The sequence below is a fragment of the Haliotis rubra genome, unplaced genomic scaffold (assembly GCF_003918875.1).
Source record: "Haliotis rubra isolate DU_JTF1 unplaced genomic scaffold, ASM391887v1 Scf1269, whole genome shotgun sequence".
In the NCBI taxonomy this organism is placed as follows: Eukaryota; Metazoa; Mollusca; class Gastropoda; order Lepetellida; family Haliotidae; genus Haliotis; species Haliotis rubra.
The window spans coordinates 87460-107095 of NW_025765191.1; the positions used below are offsets into that span (position 1 = coordinate 87460).

Consider the following 19636-nt stretch of genomic DNA (forward strand, 5'->3'; position numbering starts at 1 on the left):
CACCTTCGATAAGTAGTCTCTCTCGACAAGCTGTCGAAATCCCGACACAATCACTCTTACCGGGAATGGCACCGTTCAATGTTCCTAGCATTGAAAGGCTGGACTTGATATCCGATTCGTGGGACCAGAGTCACTCTTATCATCAAAATTCGGGTGAACAAACAGTAGTCCGCCATTTGCAAACGTTACACACGAGTGACAAAAAAACGGACAACACGGTCTTCGGTTAACCGGGCGAGTCGCAACCCATAAATTCCGGGCTGAGCTATGCTGGCTATTTGACAAAACATCACTGCTTGTACCATGTGCAAAAACTTGACCCATCTGTTATCTGTCCAGAAACTTGCTTATCATGTAAAACAAAGGGAGCTGAAGATGACGAACCATCTGCAATAATTGCACCCAGCGATACACAAACACGCTGTTATCAGTAGTCTGTAGTAACAAGACTCAGTGAAGCGTCGTAAAGTATTCCTGGCTAGCAAGCGTATCTAGTAATGTCCTATCGGGTGGTTGTAGAACTGATATCGACACCGAAGGGTAGAATCGTTGAACCGAATCATTCTTCAAAGGTGAAGATCGGATGGTAGATTAAATCTGGAATGAGATGAGCCCCAGTCACGGAGGACTCTTGAGAACTGGGAACATCAGACCGTCAAGTGCCGAGTATGATATGTCTAGATGACTGTGCTACTGACATCACATGTAAATCGATTCGGCATGGTGAAGCACATAGCTACTACCTCTGTTCAACCAGCCGAAAAGGGGTACAAGGTGGGATAAGTAATGTGACTAAAAACATTAAGCACCTCACAAGCCGTAAGGTAAACCGGGTAAACTAATCAAATTGTCGTGCTTAGAGCTTGCCACTTCGTAATGAGGAATTCAGAGCCTCAACCAAACCAATTCCTGTATCTCATAGGCGATTGGCATAGCCCGAACCATGAAAACAAAGACGAGGTTCGATGTCGGTTAAGTGTCTTGGGAGCCATCCGAGACACATTTGGTAGAGGCTCTGATGGGCTGATAAGATGCGCTGTGTTGGAAATAACACGAGTGGTCAATCGCCTGATTCGTGAATAAGCTCAATTGCTGGCAAGGTCCGAGGAACGGATTATTGACGAATACTGACAGTTCGATGAATGCTGACAATTCAGCAATCTTGAACGGCCAGGTGAACTGGTTCTGCGATAGGAATCGGTTCGTCCTGGTGAAACGGTACGAGTCGGGCTGGTAAATCGGTTCAGGGTGGTGAGCCGGAACGTTGATGTGATCTGAATCAGTCCATGATCTGGATCGGCGTTGTGATCTGGAGAGGACTGTGATCTAGATCGGTTCGGTAATCCAAAACATTTAAATGATCTCAGCTGATGGAGAGATCTAGAACGATCAGATGAATCGGGGAGGAGAGGTGAAATGTTCCGGCCGAGGTGAATTGGTTCAACGAGGTGAATCATTTCGGTGAAGAGAGCCGTGTACGACGAGGCAAGCCGTTTCAGTGCTGTGAATCGAATCGATGATGTGAACCGTTTTGGCGATAAGAAACAGTGTTAATATTACGGCGAATTGAGTCGATGTCGTAATCCAATAGGCCGTGGCGAAACGGTTCGGTCTGGTGAATCCATTCGGTATGGCGAACCGATTCTGTGTGGTGAATTGGTTCGGCGATTTGACGATGTAGATCGGCTGTGTGAGTCAGCTGGCAACACAGAGCGGTTTGATGAGGCGGAACGACGAGTAGACATCTGATGATGCGCCAATAAAATCATCACCATCCGACATGGGAATCTCTGGACGACGAGCAGTTAATACTGGTTGTTGAAAGCGGGGTTTTGTTGGGTGATCAACTGTTGAAATGTAACGAGCTCTGTCTGCCAGCCAACGGGAGAAAGCATGTCTATATGCTCTAAAAACGTCCTTGATAAAGGAGCACATTCCCGACAATGTTTGCTCCAGGAACACAGGTCAATACAACCCACACATGACGAGTGGGATCCGAGGAAGTAAATATACTTAGGGTCAACTACCCATGATATATTTCTCATGTTAACTTGTAAGTAAAGCTGAAAACTCTCACATTACGTCCACACAGTGGTGCGACAAGCAGAAGAATGATCACTCTGAGGTAGTCATGTGGGTAGACTGGGGAACGTGCTGCACGCTTAGCCGGGGACTAGGGACCTGTCCTATAAGGAGAGCAGCCTGGGGAACATGGGCGTATGGACAAGAGAGGCCTACAGGAAAAGTTCTCATTCGTTCCACTCAGCGTCGAAGCAAGAGAGAGAAGTGCAAATCGTGAGATACGATAAGTTTAAAAATTTGTAATGTCCTGTTATCTCCAGCAAAAATTTTCACCTTCACAAAATAATGTAGGTTTGGACTGTGCAATGTATACAAAAAGATAAAATATACACAAGAGAATATTATACAAGAAAACATGGCATCAATTTACTTCCAATATGCTACTCCCATTTTACTGTCTGTACAGGAAGTCAAACATTTGCAACCACACTAGTTAGCAACAGTGTGAGTGAGTGAGTTTAGTTTTACGCCTCCTTAAGCAATATTCAAGCAATATCACGGTGGGGACACCCATGGGGGGTATGGAACACGGGTCTTCAGAATTACGAGCAAAAGCCTTAACCACTAGGCCACCCCACCACCCAGTTACCAATAGACGGTGTATTAGAAGTTATTAGAAGTATGTCCTGACTATATTGTGTGTAAATGTAGAGGTGTAAAAGGATATCTGTAGAGCAGCTTGAAGAGGCCAGTGCCTATTGTCATCGGGATTCCCATGATGATGCACTCACTCACACCTGAAACACAAATATTACACACGACACTGTTGATCAGTGGTTGATACTCGCAGGATTAATGTACCCAAAACTATTGGGTATAAGCCACATTCACTGAAACAAATTCCTAGGGGGTAAAATGTGAGACATAGATTATGTCATCATGTCCTTTGATATCAAATATATCAACATGAATAAACATTCTGATGACTGAGTGTTTGATTGAGATTTGATTTCTCATTCTATCTGTGGTGGCGTGTGTTCCTGTGCATTAAGCTTAGGTCACAATCAGGTGAAGTTAAGCAACGTTGGTCGCGGAGAGTCCTTAAATAGGTGATCGTGTTTGGCAGCTTGACTCCTGAGAGTTTCTAGGCCTTGAGTCCTGCCCCACAACGAAGCACATGAGACATGTGGTCTCACCGTAGGCAAGTGAGTTTGTTCAAAATTGCCTAGGTTCACCCAGCAGAAAAAGGGTACCCGGTAGGATAAGGCATGTAACCACTAACCTTCTAGCGCTTCACAGGCAGCTTGGGTTATCCAGGGTAATAATAATCAGATTGTTTGGGCGCTTCAAACATGCATTTTGCATGGAGAAATGAGCGTGATAAATGGACTATTATTATCATTATTCTAAATATTCTGAATGTAAACAGTCATAATCATCAGCATAAACCATACAGCTAACCAGCTTCAGGGAAGCCAACACTCAATATCTACACATCAGTTTATCCGTTGACATGTTGGCTAATATCTACTATGTGTATATCCTGAAAGCAATATACAAAATTTGTTGATTTTGACATATCTAGTGCCAAAAGACGAATGGGTAATGTGTATCAAATAAACAAACCATTGATGGAGTCTGTCTGTCCGTAGTATGCAGCATCGAACAGATGGTCGGCAGTTTTCTCAAACTGAAATGGAGAATGTGTTCTGTCAGGACCGTCACAACAAACACACCTGTGTTCATTAGGCAAGGTGAAGTGGGGTGTAACATTTCAAGATTTTTGCACTCAAACAGCCCAGTGTGCTTCACTGTACAGTGGAAGCTGTCAAAACCAGCAGTTGTCCAATCCAGCAAGTTGTCAACACCGGCATAAAATCTCAGTCCTGTCTGTGGCTAGTACATTTATCATCATATAAGAGCTCTCCAATCCGGCAGCTGTCAATTCTGGATCTTGGCATGAAATGAGCCGCCCGAATATGTTTATACAGTAATCAGCACTGTCTAACCCGGTGCATGGCGGATGTGTATTGTCACAAATTAATCCTGCGTTGAAACTACATGGTTGCTGACAAAGATAATTTATTCCTAGTTCAGTGTGGGTATCCTTGTACATGTAATTAGTGAGTATGAGCTCAAATCTTTGTCTTTTATTGTCAGTGTGTGCAGTAATTGAGAGAACCACATGATACAACAACGTATATGAGAGTGACAAAACTGATTCAGTTCTAGTTGTATGTAACCGAGTGAGCTCTACAATCCAGCACGCTGTCTAAACTGGATTATTTCTTCAGTCCCAACGAGTGCCGGTTTAGACAGCTTCCACTGTATTAGTCTGGACAAATGTCAATTTTACAGTACGAGCCCGATGCCTATATGAATACCAAATCCGGAAAAGTTATGATTACGATCCCAAGCCGTCTTTGTTATATCTTCCTTACTGCCCACAAGAAGGCAGGGAAACAACAAGTGACATCTTTTAAAATCTTTTGGTATGACCTTCTGATGTCCTGGCAGGACCATGGTGTGGTGGTTAGAGCGTCCGCCCAGACGGTGGAAAATCGCGGGTTTGATTGCTGGCCACATCATACCAAATGGTACTTGTTGGTCCTTGCCTGGCATTAATGGGTACAACAAGGACTGGTCGGCTCGGAGTCAGTATGTGTGTGAGTGGGGTATTCATGCTTAACTGCAGCATGGTACCTCAGTAAGCTGGCACTATAAAACCAGCTGAAGTCTGGGCTTGTACAAGCAGTCACACATACACAAACATGCACGTCGTCATATGAACGAAATATTTTTAAGTACAACGTTAAACCCCATTTCACCTCACCTCACCTGTCCAGGCAGATGCTCCATCAGCTACATCACAGATGCAGAGCTACTTTTTCATAAATCTGTTTGCCTTCAGAAGTATCATACTCTAATATGTCACTTCAATATGATCCATAGTTTGACAAAAATAAACAATATTTTCAGGATTGGCATCCATCAGATTATACAAACCTCTCTAGTTGATATAGACAGGCAAGTCCAGCAATCAGCATTTGGAAAACTATATTCAATGAGGGAAACTTACAAGGATGTCAGTGAAAATCATGCAGTTATCTGATGGAAGGGCTGACTGTGGACACTGATTCCATGATGCGACACAACTGAAATACTTACAGACGCCAGCATCAACACGCTGTCCTTCATTTTGGCCAGCCCAAATCTGGTGATCCCAAGAACTTCTCCCTTGAAAAACAATAAACATTTCAATTCTCCATTTCCTGACAATTCTTGAGTTGGGGGTGAAATTTGGCTCGGCATAAAAAACACACAAAAAATAATTTAGGTTCAACTGCATAACACGGGAACACCTCACAGAAAATCGACTGAACCTGAGTAACTATGACAAAAGCACATCAAACACTTTTCTGAAAAGATCTTATGAAACATAGTGGGTGATTTCACCTTAAAGGTCATCAGGTCAGCCAGTAACATGACATGTCTGATGTCGATGCTCATGCCATGGTTGACCATGGTGTATACAATCTCGTTCATGATGGTTGAACGAGCAGCCTCCACCCCAAGTGTCTTCATCACCTCGAATGTATTATTAGATAATGTGGCGGTGCCTTTCACCCCTGAAACAATCAATTTGCTGTTAGAAACTGTTGAAGTGTAAACTGAAAGAATGAAAGGGAGCGAATAATCCAGTGTAATGAGATCAGTGAGACAATACTGACAATACATCATCACGGTAAATCTGTGAACCATTGCCATGGGAGACAACTCTGCACATGTACAAGACATACCACTAGCCAATTTGTGATGACAGATTGAATATTGTTCAAAGTCAGTCAACAGTAATACAGTCATATCACAATGACCTGTAAACAAATGACTCTGGACAAGACTCTAAAGCTTAAGAAACAAATTGACAATCAGCAAATTCTATGCAGACGGACAACACTATCAATTTTCATGGACCCTCAGTAAAAAGGGCATAGGTTCATGAGGACCTGTTCTGCCTACGTATCCCAATGGATGACTTGAACGAATAAGTGAATATTGCTTATTGCCACATCAGCAGGTTTACTGCTATTTACAGTTAAAGTAAAACATGATCTTCAGCCCCCTAACAATCTAATGTCACCACTGTTGCTCGCCCAACCACAGATGTCAACCACTACCACTTATCCACAGATTTGCTGTACATACCTTGAGTGGCCATAACCTCCAATAAATTATCTCCCTCCACCAGCAGTGTGAGGGAGTCAGACTTCTCGTCTATATGTATCACAGCACGCGTCACAGTCGGGATGCCCTGAAAGCAATACAGACAATAATCTGAGGTCTTTGTATGGCAACCCAAATGTTTAGAATTATACAAGGTCGGGAGTGTCATGAAGCAACCACAGATCCAAGATTCATAACTTGTCTCCAGTCAAGCGTATGTCCAGAAGAAAACAATGCATTCACATCTGTCATCTTGGTGGGTCTTATCTGCATCATCTTGTTTTGTGATGATGATTTTGTAGTCATCAATACAAGAGCTATTCATGACAGCCTGCAGTGTAATCAAGACTGGATCTGAATATTAATCATTAACAAACAGGTGTCACAAACATAACTATATTCAGGCACAAATCAGAATGATCATCTGATCCCATTGTGGTCTCCATAAACACAAGTACTGACACAAAGCAACAATACAAGACCTGACAGGTAGTCAAGTCAAGTCAAAGATATTAATTGTACTTAAGGCCTCAGACCCATATACAAGTAATACAAGTATATACAAGTATACACAACATGTTACATACATTTCAAAAAACAAATTAAATTTCAGATAAGATATTGTTTCTACAGATAACAGCATGTTTTATATAAAGCGTTAGATTACATATTACATAGTCCCAGGGTGCACAGTCTCACCTTGATCATGACGCCAGGCAGGTGCTTCTTGAGGTTCTGCAGCACGGCACGTAGTACATGGACGACTTGGACGTCTCGTGTGCAGATACCGAAAGGAGGTCAGTGTTGTAGATGTGGACATCCTGCACAAATCACAGTCAAAGTGACATTTGCCGGTGAAACCATAGATTGAACATACCCAGTATATATTGGTTGATTGGCATAACGAGTAAGTCAATGAGTTGGTTTACTATGAACAGTATTTCAAAATCTTGGTGACAAAATACAAACAAACAGGAATAAAACACGAAACACTGTTGAGATGACATTATAAATACTTACAGGAAACTTGATCCCAAGTTTGGATTTAGTTAATGAATCTCTGATACTGTCTGCTGTCACCTCCAGCTGAAGCAAAAACACACGTAGAACGTTAACATCGTTCTCTTTAGCCTCCATGAATTGAATTCATCCATGTCAAAAAGCCAAACTGTTGACAACAAAGATTAAACCAAATCACATGAACACAGAGACGACTTACCTTGAGCAGTTTGATTCTGTCCATGTCTAGTTTGATGAGTATAAAACAATCATCTGGAAGGAATACTTCTTCAATGTACTCCGACACCTGAAATAGGAGACTTGATCAGGAAAACTTTGAAGCAGTATCAGTCTGAAAAAACTGGTTCCCCTATCTCTCCTGAACAAATGAACAGTGAAGTTGATGTTATCACCATGCTTAAGAAGAAGTCATTATGTATTCCAACATGGCAATAAACATTCCTGTCACACCCACCCCACACAACATCTCCTAACATTTAGCAACATCTCCCATCACACATCATGTCCCACATCGACCCACCTCTCCCATCACACATCATGTCCCACGTCGACCCACCTCTCCCATCACACATCATGTCCCACGTCAACCCACCTCTCCCATCACACATCATGTCCCACGTCGACCCACCTCTCCCATCACACATCATGTCCCACTTCGACCCACCTCTCCCATCACACATCATGTCCCACGTCTACCCAATTTCTCCTATCACACATCATGTCCCATGTCGACCCACCTCTCCTATCACACATCATGTCTATCACGCCAACTCCCACCTCTCCTATCACACATCATGTCCCACGCTTTCATTCCACCATCACACCATGTCTCCTCCCATCACACATCATGTCCCACGTCTACCCACCTCTCCACATCATGTCCCACGCCACACATCATGTCCACGTCAACGCCACTCTTCCTTATCACACATATCATGTCCCATCGCCTAATTCCACTCTCTCCCATCACACATCATGTCCCACGCCTAATTCCACCTCTCCCATCACACATCATGTCCCACACTCCATCTCCCATCACATCATGTCCCACGCCAACCCCACCTCTCCCATCACACATCATGTCCCACGCCTAATCTCATCATCACACATCATGTCCTATCACATCCCACGCTTCATGTCACCATCGCCCACCTCTCATCATCACACATCATGTCCCACGTCTACCCACCTCTCCCATCACACATCATGTCCCACGCCTACCCACTTCTCCTATCCACATCATGTCCCACGCTTCTACCCCACCATGTCCTCCTATCATCATGTCCCACGCTTCACCCTCCTCCCATCACACATCATGTCCCACGTCTACCCACCTCTCCCATCACACATCATGTCCCACGCCAACCCACCTCTCCATCACACACATCATGTCCACGCCTACCCACCTCTCCCATCACATCATGTCCCACGTCTACCCACCTCTCCCATCACACATCATGTCCCCGCCGCATGTCCTTACTTCTCAATATCATGTCCCACGCCACCCACTCCTCCCATCACACATCTCTCCCATCACACATCATGTCCCACGTCTACCCACCTCTCCCATCACACATCATGTCCCACGTCTACCCACCTCTCCCATCACACATCATGTCCCACGTCTACCCACCTCTCCCATCACACATCATGTCCCACGTCTACCCACCTCTCCCAGCACAGTCTCTCTATATCCCACCCTACCCACCTCTCCTTGACAACCCTTTCTATCGTCTGCCCTTGACAACCCTGGCAAATTCCGCGTTGTCGCTGACCTCCAACTGGGCGCTGATGATGGGAGTGCTGATGGACTTGGAGGCGTTGATGATCTCCTTGATTCTGGGCACACCAAGCGTGATGTCTTACACTGTCAAGGACGTTTTCCAGGGAATATCATCTTTTCAGTAACATTTACTATGATGTAATTAAAACAGGTGTATCCATTTTCTCAAAGAGATATGCAAACCAGGACAAACAATTGCTGGGGCTTATCCCACACCATGAGCATTTAAAGTTAGTATTTGTCCCGACACCCAGCACCCAACACCCAACAACCTGCACCCAACACCCAGCAACCTGCACCCAACACCCAGCAACCTGCACCCAACACCCAGCAACCAACACCTACTAACCTGCACCAAACACCCAGCAACCTGCACCCAGCAACCAGCAACCTGCAGCCAGCAGCCAGCAACCTTCACCCTGCACCCAACACCCAGCAACCAACACCTACTAACCTGCACCCAACACCCAGCAACCTGCACCCAGCAACCAGCAACCTGCAGCCAGCAACCTTCACCCTGCACCCAACACCCAGCAACCTGCACCCAGCAACCTGCACCCAGCAACCTGCACGCAGCAACCAGCTCCCAGCAACCAGCACCCAACACCCAGCAATCTGCATGCAGCAACCAGCAACCAACACCTACTAACCTGCACCCAACACCCAGCAACCAGCACCCAGCAACCAGCACCCAACACCCAGCAATCTGCACCCAACACCCAGCAACCAACACCTACTAACCTGCACCCAACACCCAGCAACCAGCACCCAACACCCAGCAACCAACAACCAACAACCTGCACCCAGCAACCTGCACCCAACACCCAGCAACCTTCACCCAACACCCAGCAACCTGCACCCAACACCCAGCAACCTGCACCCAACACCCAGCAACCTGCACCCAATACCCAGCACCCAACAACCTGCATGCAGCAACCAGCACCCAACACCCAGCAACCTGCACCCAACACCCCGCAACCTGCACCCAACACCCAGCAACCAACACCCAACACCCTGCAACCAGCACCCAACACCCAGCAACCTGCACCCAACACCCCGCAACCTGCACCCAACACCCAGCAACCAACACCCAGCAACCTGCACCCAACACCCAGCAACCTGCACCCAACACCCAGCAACCAACACCCAACAACCTGTACCCAGCAACCTGCACCCAACAACCGGCACCCAGCAACCTGCACCCAACACCCAGCAACCTGCAACCTGCACCCAGCAACCATGGATTGAGTGTCCACGCTTGGTAGCCTGGTTGATTGTGTGTCAGTGTGCTTGTAAATCATGAATCACTTCTCCTGGTATCAGTGACTTATAGGAGATTTAATCTACCACTGTCATATAACTGGAATACTGCTGAATCCGTGACAAACAAATCTTGATTCACATGAAGTTGTTTTCTGGGTGTAACAATATTTTACTTGCAGTTGAGTACAGAAGTTGAGCATGTTGTGTACAGAGCCAAGTTGGCTCAGTGTTACACATGGCTCGACAGGTCACTGTGCAGAGTTGTGTCCCTTGCCTTCAATTTCGGGCTCTCTTCTGACCACAAGCTGATGCACGATGAATACTGTTCAGTCACTCACTAAGATATTGTCTGAATAGACCAAACACATATGACGTGTTTAAAATATTTAACGTTAAATATAAATAAGGATACTCATGGACGCCACCCCGGCGAAGTGAAAGGTCTTGAGGGTCATCTGTGTCCCCGGCTCCCCGATAGACTGGGCACACACAGCTCCCACTGCCGTCCCTGAGGGTAGACATGTTCAACAGTAGTACAGCTACATGGATACACAGCACACTGATCATACTACACATCTCATCACATCCTTTACACTGCAGGTTACAATGGTGGACACGGAAGTCTTGCACTTTTCAAATACACATCATACTGTGTTGGAAATCATGTTACTGAGACTAGCGTGACCTACCTGGCTCTATGAGGGCCCGCATGTACTTGTCCAGACAGGTGTTACTGAAACTAGCATCACCTACCTGGCTCTATGAGGGCCTGCATGTACTTGTCCAGACAGGTGTTACTGAAACTAGCATCACCTACCTGGCTCTATGAGGGCCTGCATGTACTTGTCCAGACAGGTGTTACTGAGACTAGCATCACCTACCTGGCTCTATGAGGGCCCGCCTGTACTTGTCCAGACAGGTGTTACTGAGACTAGCATCACCTACCTGGCTCTATAAGGGCCCGCATGTACTTGTCCAGACAGGTGTTACTGAGACTAGCATCACCTACCTGGCTCTATGAGGGCCTGCATGTACTTGTCCAGACAGGTGTTACTGACACTAGCATCACCTACCTTGCTCTATAAGGGCCTGCATGTACTTGTCCAGACAGGTGTTACTGAGACTAGCATCACCTACCTGGCTCTATGAGGGCCCGCCTGTACTTGTCCAGACAGGTGTTACTGAGACTAGCATCACCTACCTGGCTCTATAAGGGCCCGCATGTACTTGTCCAGACAGGTGTTACTGAGACTAGCATGACCTACCTGGCTCTATAAGGGCCCGCATGTACTTGTCCAGACAGGTGTTACTGAGACTAGCATCACCTACCTGGCTCTATGAGGGCGCGCATGTACTTGTCCAGACAGGTGTTACTGAGACTAACATGACCTACCTGGCTCTATGAGGGCCCGCCTGTTCTTGTCCAGACAGGTGTTACTGAGACAAGCGTCACCTACCTGGCTCTATGAGGGCCCGCATGTACTTGTCCAGACAGGTGTTACTGAGACTAGCATGACCTACCTGGCTCTATGAGGGCCCGCATGTACTTGTCCAGACAGGTGTTACTGAAACTAGCATGACCTACCTGGCTCTATGAGGGCCCGCATGTACTTGTCCAGACAGGTGTTACTGAGACTAGCATCACCTACCTGGCTCTATGAGGGCCCGCATGTACTTGTCCAGACAGGTGTTACTGAGACAAGCGTGACCTACCTGGCTCTATGAGGGCCTGCCTGTACTTGTCCAGACAGGTGTTACTGAGACTAGCACGACCTACCTGGCTCTATGAGGGCCCGCCTGTACTTGTCCAGACAGATGTTACTGAGACTAACATGACCTACCTGGCTCTATGAGGGCCCGCCTGTACTTGTCCAGACGACCTACCTGGCTCTATGAGGGCCCGCATGTACTTGTCCAGGCAGGTGTTACAGAGACTAACATGACCTACCTGGCTCTATGAAGGCCCGCCTGAACTTGTCCAGACAGGTGTTACTGAGACTAGCATGACCTACCTGGCTCTATGAGGGCCCGCATGTACTTGTCCAGACAGGTGTTACTGAGACTAGCATGACCTACCTGGCTCTATGAAGGCCCGCCTGAACTTGTCCAGACAGGTGTTACTGAGACTAGCATGACCTACCTGGCTCTATGAGGGCCCGCCTGTACTTGTCCAGACAGGTGTTACTGAGACTAGCATGACCTACCTGGCTCTATGAAGGCCCGCCTGAACTTGTCCAGATAGGTGTTACTGAGACTAGCATGACCTACCTGGCTCTATGAGGGCCCGCATGTACTTGTCCAGACAGGTGTTACTGAGACTAGCATGACCTACCTGGCTCTATGAAGGCCCGCATGTACTTGTCGAGACAGGTGTTACTGAGACTAGCATGACCTACCTGGCTCTATGAGGGCCCGCATGTACTTGTCCAGACAGGTGTTACTGAGACTAGCATGACCTACCTGGCTCTATGAGGGCCCGCCTGTACTTGTCCAGACAGGTGTTACTGAGACTAGCATGACCTACCTGGCTCTATGAGGGCCCGCATGTACTTGTCCAGACAGGTGTTACTGAGACTCGCATGACCTACCTGGCTCTATGAAGGCCCGCATGTACTTGTCCAGACAGGTGTTACTGAGACTAGCATGACCTACCTGGCTCTATGAGGGCCCGCATGTACTTGTCCAGACAGGTGTTACTGAGACTAGCATGACCTACCTGGCTCTATGAGGGCCCGCATGTACTTGTCCAGACGACCTACCTGGCTCTATGAGGGCCCCATGTACTTGTGCCCGAGACAGGTGTTACTGAGACTAGCATGACCTACCTGGCTCTATGAGGGGCCCGCATGTACTTGTCCAAGACAGGTGTTACTGAGACTAGCATGACCTACCTGGCTCTATGAGGGCCCGCATGTACTTGTCCAGACGACCTACCTGGCTCTATGAGGGCCCGCATGTACTTGTCCAGACGACCTACCTGGCTCTATGAGGGCCCGCCTGTACTTGTCCAGACAGGTGTTACTGAGACTAGCATGACCTACCACCTGGCTCTATGAGGGGGCCGCATGTACTTGTCGAGACAGGTGTTACTGAGACTAGCATGACCTACCTGGCTCTATGAGGGCCCGCATGTACTTGTCCAGACGACCTACCTGGCTCTATGAGGGCCCGCATGTACTTGTCCAGACGACCTACCTGGCTCTATGAGGGCCCGCATGTACTTGTCCAGACAGGTGTTACTGAGACTAGCGTGACCTACCTGGCTCTATGAGGGCCCGCATGTACTTGTCCAGACAGGTGTTACTGAGGCTAGTATCACCTACCTGGCTCTATGAGGGCCCGCATGTACTTGTCCAGACGACCTACCTGGCTCTATGAGGGCCCGCATGTACTTGTCCAGACAGGTGTTACTGAGACTAGCGTGACCTACCTGGCTCTATGAGGGGCCAAGATGTGTACTTGTCCAGACAGGTGTTACTGAGGCTAGTATCACCTACCTGGCTCTATGAGGGCCCGCATGTACTGTCAGGCGACCTACCTGGCTGGCTCTATGAGGGCCCGCATGTACTTGTCCAGACAGGTGTTACTGAGACTAGCGTGACCTACCTGGCTCTATGAGGGCCCGCATGTACTTGTCCAGACGACCTACCTGGCTCTATGAGGGCCCGCATGTACTTGTCGAGACAGGTGTTACTGAGACTAGCATGACCTACCTGGCTCTATGAGGGCCCGCATGTACTTGTCCAGACAGGTGTTACTGAGACTAGCATGACCTACCTGGCTCTATGAGGGCCCGCATGTACTTGTCCAGACGACCTACCTGGCTCTATGAGGGCCCGCATGTACTTGTCCAGACGACCTACCTGGCTCTATGAGGGCCCGCCTGTACTTGTCCAGACAGGTGTTACTGAGACTAGCATGACATACCTGGCTCTATGAGGGCCCGCCTGTACTTGTCCAGACAGGTGTTACTGAGACTAGCATGACCTACCTGGCTCTATGAGGGCCCGCATGTACTTGTCCAGACGACCTACCTGGCTCTATGAGGGCCCGCCTGTACTTGTCCAGACAGGTGTTACAGAGACTAGCGTCACCTACCTGGCTCTATGAGGGCCCGCATGTACTTGTCCAGACAGGTGTTACAGAGACTAGCGTCACCTACCTGGCTCTATGAGGGCCCGCATGTACTTGTCCAGACAGGTGTTACTGAGACTAGCGTCACCTACCTGGCTCTATGAGGGCCTGCATGTACTTGTCCAGACAGGTGTTACTGAGACAAGCGTGACCTACCTGGCTCTATGAGGGCCCGCATGTACTTGTCCAGACAGGTGTTACTGAGACAAGCGTGACCTACCTGGCTCTATGAGGGCCCGCATGTACTTGTCCAGACAGGTGTCCAGCATCTTCTTCACCTGCAGCTTGGTGACCCTCTCCACCTGGTACACAACTACAACAAACAAACACACCATCTGAACATTCTCTCGTCACCATGAGACAATAACAAATATAAGATGTGAGCCCTGACAATATTCTATGATAACATTACCTACATAACTGTGGTATCAAACAAACATCTACTACCGTCATCCCATCTGGACCTTTACATCATCACATCCTGGGGAAGAAAAACAGGGGGATGGTAGTGTGAGCAGAGATTACTAGAGGGTACTATGTGGGTGGGACACACGTAGTGGCACGAGACAATCCTTGGAGCTGTGGCAATAATCTTTATGAAAATTCCCCAGAAACCTCATTTTTAGTAACAGATGTTTATCTATGATTTATAAAGAGTGAGTGAGTTTAGTTTTATGCCGCACTCAGCAATATTCCAGCTATATGGCAGCGATTTATAAGGAACTAATGATTTCAATTTTACCATTTCCTTTCTTTGACTTCTGTTTTGTTACAAGTTTACTCCGGGTTTTGTCGATCTTCTCAGCATAATTCTCCATATATTTCCTGAGATGAAAACACAACATATTAACATCTATCATATATTGATTTCTATCATAAGCTCATAGATTTACATCACACAGAAGTGTGGTTCTGCGTTTTTCATTAAATCCTCAACCACCCACTTGTGTCCAATACCTTGACGTAGATTTGTAAATTATATCAAAATTGGACCAGACATTCCAGTGATTGATATTATGTTCAACTATATAGCCCCATCAGGGTACAATTACATGCGATCCAAGTCACAGAGTCCGACCATGAAATCCATTTAGTACAACCTGCATTGGTTACTTGGAAATTGTTTAAAACAGAGTCTCCAAGGGGTCAGTATGGTCAGATTTAGTTATCACTGGAAACAATGCATTACAAAGTTCCTGCCGCCTCCACTTACCTGACCTCCTCCCTGAACTCCTTGCTGACCTCGTGCCAAGCCTCCCCTTCAAGGATCTGGCTGGAGAGGTCACGCAGCTGCTTCCCCGTCAGGGACGGATCACTGTGACAGTCCCTCATAGTAACACTCTAGGAGACAGAACAAACACTGCACAATGGTAGTCGCGTAATTACATTACAACCAGATCTTAGTTCCCACTATCACTAATCATAGATATGAGAGATCCTATTGGGCAGACACTGTCAAACAGAACCAACATCGATTACATCATGACATACACACCAGGTATTAACTTACTTAATTGTTTATCACAACAAAGTATATCGACCTGCAATGTTGGATCTACTACTCAAGTACAAGGAATGTCTTTAACAATCCATAAACTATCCACTGATTAACTATTAACCTGCTTTCGATTACTTTTACCCTTGTAATCTAATAATTTCTGTTTTCCCAAATACCACCATACACATTTTACCAAAATGAGGACTCACAGCTCCAGGAATTTAAGAGGCCCAATTGTGTTTGGTTTGCTGCTACAATACTTTTATCTCAGGACCCAATAAATCAACCATCATACATCAATGTTACAATCAACCTGCTTAATTTCAACCAGTGTTAAGCTGTCAGTACAAATTATGATAGCGCTGTATAATACAACCGTACCCGGATATGATCCATGACTCTCTTGAAGACCATAGGCTTTTCATTGCCCTCCATGGCGGCTGGGTCAAGGCTGTCTCCCCCGTACACAAACTGCACCACCTCCCCTGTAGACGACCTGACTGTCAGGTCGTACTGCAAGCACAGGTCCTCGAGCGACTGAAACAACAGCAACACTGTAGCAATCACGCTGCACCATCCCAACAAAACCAAATCTATTTTTCCTGTCAGAAAGATTTTATTAAAATCTAAATATTTTAGATATTTAAATACTTACCTTACCATAGGTCTTATGCATATTACCTCAAGCTCCGCTTAAAAGAGATCAGACAGTCGTTGATTCGCCATTCTCTAGAATGGCTGCCTCAACTATCGACGAGTGTACAGGAACGAAGTGACGTGATCTCCCCTCCCGCGCAAGCGCGGTCTATCCAAAAATCACTTTTCATGACCACCCCTTTCGACTTGCCACGAAAAGGCCGAACTCAGAGCATCGAAAGTAGACAGGGAAACCTCAGTATTAGTAAGCTCCACGTGCTCCTTATAAACCTCCGGAATCCGGTCATCAAAGAGGAAGCAAGAGGATCTCAACAGCTTTCTTTTGAACTCTTCCTGCCAAGAGCAAGGCTCAAGGAACTCCACCCGCCGAACAACTGTCATCATGGCCAACGCCATCAGGAGGTGTGCCAATAAATCATGTAACACCTTACCCTGCCATTGAAACAGGGTGGTAAGGTGTTCTGTCCTCGACGTGTTGTCTTCAGTCAAGTCCCAAGCTGCAGCCAAAGTTGCAGAGGCCAACGCCAAAACAGGCTTCAACATCCTCTTGAGCTCTGCATCAATAGCCAACATCTTAGAGTCCTGCACTCAGGAAGAAGACAGTGGAGAACCTGATAAACGTTTGAGGGATTCATCATGAGCCGCGCCACCATCAGCGAAATCCAAGCCATGTATTTTGTAGTCCCCTTTGCGCGACTTAGGAGCCTTAATAGTAGTATTGAGAGACAGTTTAGCAAAGTCGGCATCCAAAGAGGCCACAGCATCGGCCACCAATGGGTGAGGCAGGAGGAGTAACTCGGGAGAATCCGGCAGTCTGTCGGCAATCCAGTCAAACACAGCAGATAAGGGGAGGTAAGTACCCCCCATCATCTTCCTCTAGTAACATCTCCTCGTTATAGTCGGGAGAAAATAGTGCTCCTCAGTGTCTTCCCAGGACACGGTCAGGAGCATTAAACCGTTGGCCAGAAGCAGCAGGCGTCGGGCGCTCAGATGACAGCTGAGAAACAGCACTAAAGGTAACTGTAGGGGAACGTGGCTGTCGCGGCGAGCGGCAAAAAGGAGGCTACCTTGAACTGGACCAACGGTAGCGCCTCCCACGAGTCGGTGACCTTGAACGCCTCTCCCTATCATTGGAACGTCTGGGAGAGCGAAACCTGGAATCAGACTGATGACGGCGATGATTAGTATCAGAACTATGACGAGGACTCCTAGAACGATGGGGCTGTCGAGGAGACCTAGAGTGAGACCGCTTCAAACGACGGGAGCACTCGGCTTCCTGGCGTCGGGAACGCTCTACCAATAACTGACACTGTAAATCCTCCTCTCTAGACATTGTAGACACAGGTGCCTTCTTGGGTATACGGTAGTCTGATAACGGCGTCAGTGTCGGCATCGAGGGAGGCGCTGGTTGATGCAACAATCCAACAACGTCAGAGCTAGGTGCCACGGCTGTCGGCGCTGGAACTGCACTAGGAAACACAGAAGTCGGCGCTGGGACAGCGCTAGGTAACGAGGGTAACGAGGGTGACGAGGGTGTCGGTGCTGGAACGGCGCTAGCTTGGGCTTCAACTGCTGCAGGCAAGAGGAGCGTCCTTAGAAGCTTCTGCACCTCCAGATGAGATAAGGCGTCCGGCTGAGATAAGTCAACAAATGTGTCAGACAGGCGCTGGGCTTCAGGCGTCAGCACACGCGGCACAGGTGTAGATGTCTGTTCTGCTAAAGGAGAGGAGAGTCCATCCGGCGTCCGTGGAAGAGAAGATCGGGACCCCAAAGAAGAAGCAGGTGAAGACATCTTCCTCTTACGTTGCGACAACTGTTTCTTCTCGGCGGTGGTATAAGCCTTAAAATCCGCGACGGACAACGGAGTACAAAAATGACAGCACTCAGCAAGTGAACAGGCAACTGTAGTGCAGTCTGGGCATCAAGGGTGGGGATCCTTGGCAGACTTCTGCACCTTGCAGATGCAGCAAAACTGGCGGGTCATGCACACATAAAAAATACGTAAACACACAGAAAAAAAAAAAAACCTGCAGAGAAAATGGAAACACCCCTGCAGCAAGAATGGGCACGCCCAAGCAGGCGGAACAGTAGAGTAAACAACCAAGATGGCTGCCCTCACTGCGCCGAGAAGAACGTGAAACAAGCACAAATTAGGCAATAATATCAAGATACACAAAACCAAGCATGAACATTATGGTGACAGAGACATAGGAGAATACAATACACCAAACATGCCTAGTGTAGAGACACTCGCGACGTGGGAACACACCCCACACCGAAGTGAGAAACATGAGGCAGCCAGGTAAGCGAAGTTTACTTTAATTATGCTCTTTACCCACACAGAGAAGACTATAGGATTAAAAAGCATACATACCAAAAACAAACAAGAACTTTAATATCTGAAAGTATCAGTAAGTAGCAAACTAGCAAAATCAAAAAACATCTGACACGCAGTATGCGTGAAGTAAAAGTGATTTTTGGATAGATCACTTCACTTCCGTTCCTGTACACTCGTCGATACTTGAGGTAGACATTCTAGAGAATGGCAAATCAACGACTGTCTGATTTCTTTTATGCGGAGCTTGAGGTAATAAGCATAAGACCTATGGTAAGGTAAATTAAAATGTAATTTTCTGAGTAAAATTGATATTTTATACTTATCCTGACTCATGCTTTTTGCTTGTCTTCTTCTTCTTTGCGAACATAGTGGAACATTTGTATCTCCCAATTGAAGTTCCCTTCAATGTAAAATCACTAATTAGTACTCACCCTGAGTTATCTTTCCCCTCGTAAGAGCGGGAACGAGGGCGCCACCTCCCACCATTTGCCTCACTCTCTCCTTTGTAGCGAGCCCAACACTTGAATTTACAGGGAAATCCAAAGTGTTATGTGGGGAGGACGGGAGGGCTTACCTCATGAGTCAGGATAAGTATAAAATATCAATTTTACTAGGAAAATTACATATTTTTCCTTATCCTGACTCATGCTTTTTGCTTGTAGAATCCAACGGCTATGGAGGTGGGATTATATAATAC

At 47.0% G+C, this 19636-nt stretch overlaps 1 protein-coding gene across 1 annotated transcript in view; it reads right to left on the reverse strand.

The window, feature by feature from the left end:
* The window catches only part of LOC124266612 (DNA-directed RNA polymerase III subunit RPC1-like), a 63287-nt gene that overhangs the window by 3239 nt on the left and 40412 nt on the right, over positions 1-19636 (reverse strand). The window contains 15 exon segments of the mRNA XM_046701406.1: positions 2750-2819; positions 3649-3712; positions 5191-5259; positions 5479-5651; positions 6229-6334; positions 6946-6990; positions 6993-7067; positions 7267-7332; positions 7466-7565; positions 8989-9127; positions 10725-10820; positions 14667-14759; positions 15189-15271; positions 15660-15787; positions 16326-16481. Coding sequence (XP_046557362.1) covers positions 2750-2819; positions 3649-3712; positions 5191-5259; positions 5479-5651; positions 6229-6334; positions 6946-6990; positions 6993-7067; positions 7267-7332; positions 7466-7565; positions 8989-9127; positions 10725-10820; positions 14667-14759; positions 15189-15271; positions 15660-15787; positions 16326-16481 — 1463 coding nt within the window.